Raw genomic sequence first — 12,375 nt, 5'->3', positions numbered from 1 at the left:
GAAGGTTGACTCCCAAATAAATTTGTAACGGCGAATGCGTGTATAGAAGTGTAACTTCTACCGGCAGTCCCACTGGACTGTCACACCCGTTTTTTATTACTATTTACCACTTGCAATGATAGATTCTTCAAATTCTGTTCTAAACTTTAACAACGATCGTTTGACTCGGTTAGAAAAATTACGGTGGGCGAGAAAATCATCAACGGAACCGGTAAGTTTGTATGTTCGCCAAAGCTTTCACTTATGTCGAATTAAATGGGTAGCTGAAAAGTTAATCCAAGCTTTTAGTCGATTTCTGTATAGCTATCGTTCGGTTATATGATCAAAAAGTCTTGTAATAGCAGTAAGTATGAAAAAAGAGTCCCATATTGACGATGGATCAGAGTGATTAAGAAAAATAGATTGAGTTTATTTGGGATAAAACTGAATCTACATTAAAGAAATTAAAGAAATTTACAAGAAAGAAAAAGAAAGAAAGAAATATATTCCCTTTATGAAAATCAGACAGTTCCTACATTAGATAAAGTCATAGGAAGGAGAAACAGATATAGATATGGCTTGCCTCTCTCCACAGAGTCATTTCTAAAATAGGTTTTAAGTATCATAAGGTAGACAAAAAAGCAGTAGTAATAAAATCACACAGACTGCGCACTTGGAGAAGTGAGTATCTCTCCGAAATTAGGAAGTATGGGTTAGAAAACAAATCTATCATATATCTGGATGAAACATAGTTTGATACTCATGTTACAGTATGCAAAGAATGGGTCGATTACATTACGATGGGCTAAATACATTTTGATATTAAAAAGTTTAATATTGAGCACATGTGGCATCCAGTCAAGTAAAGGTGAGTGCGGAAAATAGTACTACTCTGAGTACCACTGTCATACAGTTAATTAAAACTGTTAAAAATAATGTTTGTGGAAAGCAAAAAAAAATTCAGAACAATATTGTAAAAGCTGAACAGTCCTATCTCTCTATGCAAAGTTATAATATACAACCCGTTGTAATTAATCCAAATAAGGACTCTTACAGTGAAACAGAGTTTGAGACAAGCTATACACTGAAATATATGTATTAACAAAGTGATTAATTTTAGAACAAATAACTACCTGGTACTTATGTTGCATGCGTTTTGTGCTGTATTAGGTACAACGAATAATTAAAACTAGAATACAGAATCATTTTACAACATACACATAAGTTCAGAAAGAATACAGAATCATGCAATCAACAACTTTGATACAGGGTGGTCCATCCTATACACCTCAGTCTCTTTATGGAAAACGACTTAATAACCGAAGCTTTTTTATTCACAGAACTATACAAGATCATTAGCACTACAATTTAAAAATAATGTAAACTATACACTGTGCTACAAAAACAGTGGTATATCAAAGGTATATTGTTTCTTATCGAAAAACCTATATTTGATGACATTTTTGAATTGTCCGTAAAAAATAAGCTATACTTATACAATTATTAGTTTTCTGAAGCTATTTTCTTGTGGCATTTTAAATTAGATACTATTTTATTGGGAATAAGCCACAATTGAAGGTTAAAATAAGTTTATTGACGTTTCAATTTCCACTTTGGAAATGGTTCTCAAAATACAATTTATTATTGTTTTGTTTGTATTTTGGGAACAATGTCTGAAGAGGAAATTGAAACGACAATAAACTTATTTTAACCTTCAATTGTGGCTTATTCACAATAAAATAGTATCTATATTTAGGGAGGGAATATTTATAGGAAGTCCTTACATGAATTGAAAGATTTTCCACATGACAGAATAATAAAATAGTACAGTATTCCAACTTGAATTTGTTAATAGAACAATCTTTTATTTTGATTTTGTAAAAAATTTTGCTATAATAAACATCTGTTAAAGTATGACAAATGGTCTATTATTAAGGCCAAAGACAAAATTTGTCTCAAATTCTTAGATTCATAGACATTTAATTTTCTCTAATACCTTAAATTTTTAGAAAAATCTAACTAAATCAAAACACGCTGTATAGCTTATGTTTTACGGACAATTAAAAAATGTCATCAAATATAGGGTTTTCCATAAGAAAAAATATAACTTTGATATACCACTCTTTTTTGGAGTACCCTGTATAATTCACATCATTTTTAAATTGTAGTGTTAATGACAATATATAGTTCTGTGAAGAAAAAAGCTTTGGATATTAAGTCATTTTCCGTACAGAGACTGAGGCATACAGGATGGTGCACCCTGTACATCTATCAAGAACAACAACAAAATATAACTGCAATAGTATTAAAAAATAAATACTTATTTAATGTTTTGTCATTCAGGTCAAAATATACTGTCAAAATTCATAACTAAGAGTAATATTTGAATAAATATTACTATCTAGTGTATTTTATTGTGTAACTTTGAAAATAATATATTTGCTGATTTAAATTTGAAGTTTTTACATAGTTTTACAGTCTTAATAAATGTATTAATGAACAAAACTTGTGGCATCAGTACTTTTGACATTTGCTCCTGAATAGTTATTTAAAGAGAGCTCAACTTATTAAATAACCATAACCCCTCAGGACATCAACACTTTCTTGTTACTAATGCCATATTAAATTAGGATCAAAAGCAGGAAAAATCTCATAAAACTAGGTATTTAGTATCTATAAACACCTACTTTGTTGAGATAATATTATGTTAATTTATGACATGATGATTTACGACTACATTACTAACATGAGAATTTTCTGTTTTAAGGTATTATTACCATAGAGAATGTTAAAAAAAATTACATATTTTCAACAATTTTTCTTGTATCTTATCACTTATATATAGCAATCAAACTTTTTTTATGTTGTTATAAAACTTTTGAAGATTATAAAATTTTTTTTTCCATTCTTCCTATATTTTAAAGATGGCGCCAAGAGATTTAAAAAAGAAGTGCCATAATGTGATAAATTATCAAAAAAAAAATTTAATCACAGGTATTTGAAAAAATTGTTCCAAAATTGACCTTTTTTTTTCGACTTTCAGTCACAAAAATTTTATTATTACTTTTTTTTGTCAAACGGTGGCAACCTATCATACACAAAAACAAAATAAACAAAATGCATCAAGGTTTATTAAAATCAACCACCTAGATCCAGAGACTGCTCCAGTTTTAAAAACCTAGATTTTCACACAAACTTTAATGCCTCGATCTAGTAGGCCGTTTTAATAAAACCTAATGCAATTTGTTTGTTTTCATTTTCTTTATGATAGTTTACAACAATTTGATAAAAAATAATAATAATAAAATTTTTGTGACTGAAAAACGTTTAAAAAAAGGTCAATTTTTCAACAATTTTTTCAAATGTCCACCATGTCGTTTTGTTCTAAGAATTTTAAGTTTATCTGGTAAACTATCACGTAAGTGCACTTCTTTTTTAAAACCCTTCTCGAATTTTATGTTTCAGATATGCTGTACCAGAGATTAACAACTATCTGCCATGGTGTAGTAATTTTTGGATGAAAAATTTTTGGCGCCATTGTCTGTTTTGCAAACCTTTCGGCATCAAAACCTTTGCAAAAAATCAGTTTTTTCATTTTTTTTAACAATAATACCAATATGTAATTGAAATAAAATCTTAAAATTGTATCTTTTAAAACAATGCAAAAGCTTCAAAATTTTGTAGGTAATATAGAAGTACTAATATTAATTTGTTGCCTGATAACAGCAGAAAAAAGCAAATAAAAGGAATTTTTTGTAAGTCTCGTAAGATCAACCTACATCTTGGTTATTGCAGCAAAAGATGCAAATATTTTTTAATTATAAGTAATGTCATACTAATAGAGCATACTGATGTCATGTTCACTAAGCACACCCATTAAAATAAAAATATTAGAATAATGAGAAAAACCATAGTACTTGTTACTTGATAGTCACTGTGCTAAAATTGTGAGTACCTTATTGAAAGTAAACAAAAAGGTTTTTTAAAATATCTATTTACTGTAAACCTTTTATTAGGTCTAATTGACATTATTATCATATTTTTATGTATAGGATAAAAAGTAATGGGCATTGTATACACTTTGACCTATGACATTTTTGTTTTAATGTAGACAAATTATAGACAAAGTTCAAAATTTAACCTTCAGTGATATTAATTGCTCCATTTAAGATTTGGAAATTTCCAAAAAGGCAGAAAATTAAAAAATAATGATTTACTAAGTATTTAGCTTAGAAAGGGCAGCTTAAACACAGCATATTTCTTTACTGTTTTAGAAATAAAGTATTTCCTATTTTTGTGATAAGGAAATTAGAGAATGATTAACAATAAGAAACAACACTAACATGTTACAACAACTACTATTTTATGTACATGCTTTCTAAATATAGATTGATGTATTATTGTGAAATTTCTTAAGTGCATGGATTCACTACAATCATCAATTAAATAGTTAAATGTGTTTATAAAAACTCACCTGGACCTAGGAACTGACAACCTCTAGCTCTAACGGCAGCCCACAAATTTGCAGACAGCTGTTGGGGATTTTGATGTTGCAGAATAAGTTCGGTAACTGTTCTTTCGCCCAACGATCTAGCAGCTCGCATAGCTCTTGTTCTTCCTTCATCTTCTACTAACTGACAGTTGATCAGAGTGACTAGTTTTCTTTGCATAGGTCTTGAAAGGATACTTCCACTACTACACACACTTCCACTAGGATAGGGCTTCAAATATAGAGCAAGCTGTTCAATGTACCTTTTACATTGTAAATAATAATCTAGGTATTCCCTAGGAATAATCTTACAGTCAATTTCATCATTGTCATTCCTTATATTTGGTCCTACCAGTTGCAACAGAGCAGTGTTGATGGGCAAGTTTTCAATATCAATACTAATGTTTGTCTGGTCAAAGGGGCACTGTCTCCTTGGTAAGTTTGAAAGACAAACCCTGCATATTGTATGGCTACAGCCCAAACTTATTGGACTGCGAAGTTTCTCATCAAAGGAGTTGCAGCATACTGGACACGAAAGGAACTCCGTCCACTGAGGTGCCTGGATGGGCATTCTAAAATTTGAAATCACCATTATGCTAACATCATCAAGTTTGGGTTGTCAAAATCAGGTGATGACACTTTCATATGCCAATGTGGCAAGATTTATTGGTAGATTTAATGCGATATACTACGGTTTTCTGCTATTTTCTTGAATATATACCAAAAACAAAACGAATATTTTGTTTAACATGCAAATAGGGATGAATACCTTGATTAGTTCACCAAAAATAATCACATCATGTAGCACTTTAACACTGGATGATTCACATTTGTTGTGAAATCTGACTTCTCGAACTTTGACGTCATTAAACGTCACGCTCAAGGTCGCCATTGTCATTTTTTCTGTTCATAAACCATAATGAGCATTTTCAAATTAAAAATATGTTGCCATCCTATCAGCAAGAAATTATAAATTTTTGTATCTACTTAATGAATGACATTGAATAAAACAAATGTTTTAAATTTATTTTATTAGGTTTACTTCTCTATTAGACATGTAAAAAAGAGGCAAAAATTGATTCTTGACGGAATCAGTTGTTTCGTTACATTAAATCATTTTTTCACCAAAGGAAAGCTATAATATAATAAATATTTGACCAATTTTCTAACTTAATCCCAAATATGTTCATATTCCATATAAACAGACTTTCATGAAAACTGTATTTATTTTATTATAATATGCTAAATGTAATCACATATAATTTTACTACAATAAATAGCTATAGTAATAATGACCTGTTTTATTTGTGCATTATTTATTTATTTTACATCATTTCTTTATTTTACATACTGATCAAAATCCATACTTTATCGAATTTCTAATTGTCATATTCCATACTTATTTTAAATTTCAAACATGGTGATGTTCTTCAGGTGATGTTTTTTTAGGTTATGTCAATTACAAAAGTTTATTTACACTATTTTGTAAATTTTTGTTTTTTAATAGATCTGTTATTTTCTTTTATTTATTGTCCATTTTACTGTAGAGGTTAAACTGTACATACATATAGACATAATGAATGTCAACGAAGTCCAGGAAAAAGTGAAAGAGTATGAAAATTTTATTGAAGATAAACTGAAACGCGATCTAGAGGATATAGTAGTTATCCTTAAAGACAAAAGTAGCAAGTTGAAAGACTGGGAAGAAGTAAAAACAACTGTGAAAACGATTCGTAGCTCTAAAGAAAAAAATCGAGACATGGTAGTGAAAGTGAACATTGGGGGAGGTATTTTAGCACAAGGAGAAATTAGTGACCTAGAACAAATATACATAGATGTAGGATTAGGTTATATGCTCGAAATGAACCACGAAGAAGCCGATAGATACGCAGATATCAGGATGAATTTGCTGAAGAAAGAAATAGCTCACTTTAGAAAAATGGCTGTAGATGTAAAAGTTAATATTAAATTAATATTGCTGGCTCTCAGCGAACTACAAGCTACTCTTACACCAACAAATTTACCTACAAGTAACAAATAATGAGGTTTACAGTTTTATTGCTATATCTCATTAGAACTAAGGCTGTGTTTTTCATAAGGATTGGATGTTATTGTAAATATGTTATGTAAATGAACAACTAGTTCATTTCAAGTTGATCTGGACACTGTGTAGGTGTGGCTTTAAGTGGTATTACTAACTTTGCTGCAGTATTTATAGTGTAAATTAATGAATGTATACCAATTGTTACTTAAGGGCAAAACAGGAATTACTTGGCTTAGCTTGTGATAAAAACCATACCTGACAATGAGTTTGGTATTATTATGGTTTAATAAATACAAAAACAATGTTTTATAATCTCAGTGATGAGTGAAACACATGTAAAGTTGAGAAACTATTTACTACTAGCAGAAACAAGAACATGCATTTAGAAGTACAAATGTGTCAAACAGTTTGTCTGATCAGAAGATGGGGGATCGTACAGCAGATGCAACTACATTTTTAAACAGAAAATTAAATGTTTTTTTATGGAAATTACTTTATGTCATCAAAAATATTAAAATGTGTTTTTTAAAACTTTTTTTAATTTATTTATCTCCATGATAGTTATTATTAATAATTGAAATTTGTAACAGTTATGGTTAACATTTAAATCTAAGGCCTTTAAGATAATTGTATGTGTGTATGTGGTCCTGATATTATTAGCTTTGTGTCTTTTTGCCACATTTCATTGAACTTTTCCTTGTTTTTATTGCCTTTTTTCGGTTTTACTTAATTATTTTGTTCTTTTTTTTTGTTTTCGTTATTTTTCTGTTTCCATTTCTGTTTCTATTTGTGTTATTTTTTAGTTATTTTTTTCGATACACAGTGACACTTAATACACTCTGGAGTCTTTCTAAGTGATTTAATATTCTCAATACATGCTCAAACAATGCATTGTCAAGTAGGATGTACTCAGTCATTAAAATTTGTAGTACTTACTTACTTAGTCCTAAGCCTTTCTACCGTTAGGTGTAAGGCTGGTGGGGTTAAGATTTGCACTGTTGTCTCCATGCTATCCGGTCTTGTGTTGGATTTCGTGCACTTTCCCATGTCAATCCTTTCTTCTCAACTTCTTTTCTGATTTCGTCTACCCACCTAACTCTTGGTCTTCCTCGTTTGTTTTTCCCTTGCATTCTCGTTTCAAACACTCGTTTTGTTAATCTTTCATTCAACATTCTACACACGTGCCCGAACCATCTTAGTTGCCCCTCTACTATTTTTTCGTTCATTGGTTCTAGTTTTAGGTTTTGTCTGATTGTTTCGTTTTGTATTTTGTCTGCCCTCTTTCTGTTTGCTATTTTCCTCAGGAACCTCATTTCCATAGCATTGACTCGAGATTTTTGTCTCCCAGTCAATGTCCATGACTCGCTATTATAGATGATTGTAGGTCTAACTACTGATTTAACGACTGCCGTTTTTACCTTCTCCGGTATTTCTTTTTTCCCCAAAAATGTTGTTTTCATAGTGTTAAATAAGCTTCCTGTTCGTCCCATTCTCTCATTTATTTCCATGTCTTGTTTACCATTTGATTCAATTATTGCTCCTAGGTATTTAAAATGTTCCACTTGTTCTAGTTGTTTTCCATTTAATTGTTTTGGGTGTGTCTTTCTCTTATTTGAAATTATCATTGTTTTTTTTTCTCTGTATTTATTTTCATATTTATGTTTGACAGTTCTTCTAGGATTTCAAGGTTGTTCTGTAGGTCTTCTCTGGTTTCTACTATCAAAACCATGTCGTCTGCAAATAGAAGCTCTGATAGTTGAGTCTGTTTCATTTGCCAGTATCCTAATGTTAGTTTTCTCATTCTTCTCTTGGCTTTCTTTATTGCTTCATCCAGTACCACTGAGAACAGCAGTGGGCTCAACACGCATCCCTGTTTGACGCCTTGACTTGTAGTAAATTCTTCGGATTCCTCGTTGTTGGTTCTCACCGTATTTGTATTATTATTGTACATATCCTTTATTACATCAATTGTTATCCTGTCAACTCCTCATTCCTTTAATGTCCTCCATACGTCCTTTCTTTGTATTCTGTCAAACGCCTTTTCCAGATCAATAAAGCATATATGTATTTCTCTATTTTTATTGATTACTTTCTCACTTATTTATCTTATTGTGAATATGTGGTCTTGCGTGCTTCTGTCCTTCCTGAATCCACATTGTGTATCTTCCATAGTTGGTTCTATTTGGGTTTTTATTCTTGTTTCTATTATTCTTGCGAATACCTTCCCAGGAATACTTGATATAGTAATACCTCGGTAATTATTACAGTTTCTCTTGTCGCCCTTTTTGTGTATTGGTAGTATAATGTCTTTCTTCCAGTCTTGTGGTATTTCTGCTCTCTTTATGATATCATTCATTAGTTCTTTCATGCTGTCCACTCCCTCTATTCCCATGAATTTTATCATTTCCGGGGTGATATCATCCTTGCCTGGTGCTTTGCCTAATTTAACTCTTTCAATTGCCTTTTCTAGTTCCTCTGTTGTTATGGGTTCTACTTTTTGTTCTTCATTAATTTCTTGTATCTCCACTATGTTGTCTACGTCTGTATGAGTTAGCTCTTTGAAATGTTCTCTCCATCTTTCCATTATTTGGCTTTCTTCTGTTATTACCTTTCCATTCTTGTCTTTTATATTCGGCATCATGTGTTCTTTCTTTTGTCTGAGCTGTTTTAATGCGCCATAAAAGAGTTTTTGGTTTTCTCTATAATTATTTGTCATTTTTAGTCCAAACTTTTCCCACAACCTTTCTTTTTCTGCTTTCACAGCTATTTTAACCTCTTTTCTTTTTTCTTTATATGCCTCATAATCTTCAGGGCGCTTTGTACTTAGATATCTCTTCCATTTTTCTTTTTTGTTCTTTACTTTCCTTCGTATTTCGTCCGTCCACCATTCAGTTCTCCTCATGCTATTATTTGCTATTTTTGTCTTCCCGCAAGTTTTCTCAGCAGCTATGATTAAGCTGGTCTTGAGATTTTCCCACTTTTCTTCTATACTTGCAGTTTTTGCCCTACCTTTCAAAATATTGTCTAATTTTTCTTGGAATATCTTCTTATATCTTTCTTCTTTTAATTTGTAGCCTATTACTTTTTCATTTACTACCTTTCTCCTCCTTTCTTCATTTTCTTTTGCTGTTCTCATTCTCATTATTACTAGATGATGATCACTGCCAATCTCTGAGCCTCTTTTGACTTTCGTGTCTTGTACTCTTTTCCATTTGTTGCTACTTACCAAAAAGTAATCTATGATTGGTTTTTCATTTCTACTTTCTTGTACTCTCGTGTATTTATGTACTTTTTTATGTTTAAATTTTGTATTTGTTATAACAAGTTTATTCTCCATACATATTTCTATTAATCTTTCACCATTTTTGTTTAGTATTTCTTCTCCTTCTTTTCCCATGCATTCCTCAATTCCATTGTTATTATTTCCGACTCTGCCGTTTAAATCTCCCATTACAATTATATTTTCTTCCCCATTGTCAATTTGCATTTGGAGCTCCTCGAAAAATTTATCCTTCTCTTCCTTTTTGCATCTTCATTTACTCCGTAGGCTGTTATTATTGTCCATATTTCCTCGTCTATCAGTTTCATTTTCAGCGATAATATTCTCTAGTTAACATATGTTTCTTCTATAACGTATTGTAGTCTATTCGGTGCAATTATTATCCCTACGCCTTCTTTTGCTCTCTCCTTTGCATCAGCTCCTACCCAAAATAACCAATATCCTTTGTGTATCTTCTTAAAACCTCTTCCTTTCATTTTCGTTTCCGTTATTCCTAATATTTCTATTTTTTGTCTGATCATTTCTTCTACAAGTTCTACCTCTTTTCCATTGATGCTTCTTACGTTCCATGTTCCCATTTTTATCTCTCCTTTTTTTCTGCGGTATATCTTTCATCTTCTTTCTATTCTCATCCTTGTTTACCTTTGCATCGTGCTTTTTCCTATAGTTATTCCTATTGTGGGTGTAGTTTTCTAGATTTTTGGATGTTTTTCCAGTTCCTTTTTTATTTTGTTCCATCTCCATTCTTCTTGGTTTACTAACACCTTGTTGTAACCAATTTTGACGTCTTTGCCTTTCTCTTTTTTGTTTTTTGCAAAATTTCTTAGGTGTTTCTGCTTTTCTTTCTCTTCTCTAGTTAAGTCATCATTGATGAATACTTTCTCTCCTACGACGTTTTTTAGTTTATATTTTTTTGCCATAATCTCGTGTTTTTCCTCTTCATTTCTTAGTTTTGATATTTGTATAATTTATGTATCTTTAAATATTTGTATTTACCTATAAGCTTTTGATTGCTGTAATTAGGTGTATTAATTATTCATTTTTCCATAATTTTAATTATTTATTAATCCGTTAGAAGGCTTGTTCAATCATTTAAGAAAGCATATAAGCTTGATCATTTTATATGCTTTTTTAAGTGTAGCAGGAGAGACCTTCATGTCATAGAAGTTCCAGTTTTGTATGGCCTGTTCGTTTTGCATTCCTATTCTTTGATGCGATCGCTTTTACAAGTTCTTCCACTATTATATTATCATTTCCATGTGAAGTCTCTATTTTTTAACATGTCATCTTTTATACAACTGTAAAACGAAATAAAACTCGCCGTTAAATTTTCGAAACAATTTTTATTTTAAAATATTTAATTTTAAGCTAGGACACAACATTGTGAACACTGTAGAGTTCATTAATTACTTATACATTTACGTTACAAAACTATGGTACAAAACTAGCTGGCTACGTAGAAAATTAGACTGTTGTGAGCATAACAAATATTTTACAATTTTCGTTTTCTACAAACTCACTCTGTAACATATCGTAATGTTTTCTTAGTACTAATGCTACCAATGAAATACATATTATAAAGGAAAATCTTTAGAAAGGTCATACTAGATTAAATATTTGATTATAAAAAATATTAATGAAATAAAATTGTTTCAAATTGTGTGTAGAGTACGATTATTTTAAGTGGGAAGTTTAAACAGGTGAGGATTAGAATATATAATAAATAAAATACTTTACACACAAGTTGCAACAGAATTTTTCATTCAAAATGAGAATATAAAGTTTTGTTACTGTAATGAACTGATCAATTGGAATTTGCTTTCCAATGCGACTTTGTTGTACAATTTCAAAATGGTTTACACTTTTATGTGTACCTATGACAAGTTCTCACAAAATATTCTTTAACGATATTTACAGTACGATGGGTGTACTATACTACTTTTGGTATTTCATATGGGACTGTTATTTAGTAGGTATGTTAATTATAACAAAAGTTTATTTGTAATAATTAACGATATAATGTCTATTTAAATATGTTGGTTTAATAATTATTAATCTACTGAAGAACCACAACTATTACTTGCTAAATTTATCGATAATATTATTTACTAATGGAATAATAGGTACTGCAAAGATAGTTTAAATTTTAATTAAATTATAAAGTACTATATATTAATGACATAAAAACAAGATACATAAACAAGAGAAGTTAACTATATATAAATGAAAAATGTTAAGAAAAAGATTTGGAGGAAAAATGCAGAACAGCGTTTGGATCAGTACAAGAGTTATATGGGGGAGCTCAGCATACGAGAAGTAGTAATATCCTAGCGACTAAGGTGTCTAGGCCACATTTAGAGCATGCCAGATTGCCGACTACCTAAAATAGTACTGTCAAGTACAATAGGAGGCGTCAGAGAAGCAGTAGACTCGGAACAAGGTGAAAAACGGACGTAGAAGAGGATATAAAGATACTCAACCTCTCAAATATGGAAGAACAATGGACAAGAAAGGATGAAGTAGAATTATCAATTAAGCCAAAAATACAATAAATATTTTATTATTGATACATTCTTAATTTTA

At 30.6% G+C, this 12,375-nt stretch overlaps 2 protein-coding genes across 5 annotated transcripts in view; one reads left to right on the top strand and one right to left on the bottom strand.

The window, feature by feature from the left end:
• Positions 1–5,321, bottom strand: part of roq (RING finger and CCCH-type zinc finger domain-containing protein roquin) — a 76,658-nt gene extending 71,337 nt beyond the window's left edge. For 3 of the 4 annotated variants that reach the window (XM_072542828.1, XM_072542829.1, XM_072542831.1), the window contains exon 1: positions 4,454–5,309. In XM_072542828.1, the coding sequence (XP_072398929.1) occupies positions 4,454–5,060 (607 nt within the window). In that variant the 5' untranslated portion in view covers positions 5,061–5,309. Of the gene's footprint in view, positions 1–4,453 lie in introns of all 4 variants that reach the window. The other variant, XM_072542830.1, reaches the window with a different exon arrangement.
• Positions 5,322–5,898: 577 nt separating this feature from the next.
• On the top strand, positions 5,899–7,033 carry Uxt (Uxt prefoldin-like subunit). Its single transcript, XM_072543946.1, has one exon. The coding sequence runs from the start codon at positions 6,045–6,047 to the stop codon at positions 6,507–6,509; it is 465 nt and encodes a 154-aa protein (XP_072400047.1). The 5' UTR covers positions 5,899–6,044; the 3' UTR covers positions 6,510–7,033.
• Positions 7,034–12,375: the final 5,342 nt, after the last annotated feature.

The sequence above is a fragment of the Diabrotica undecimpunctata genome, chromosome 9, assembly GCF_040954645.1.
Source record: "Diabrotica undecimpunctata isolate CICGRU chromosome 9, icDiaUnde3, whole genome shotgun sequence".
Lineage (NCBI taxonomy): Eukaryota > Metazoa > Arthropoda > Insecta > Coleoptera > Chrysomelidae > Diabrotica > Diabrotica undecimpunctata.
The sequence above is the reverse complement of the archived record's forward strand: the minus strand, read 5'-3'. Positions and strand labels throughout refer to the sequence as shown.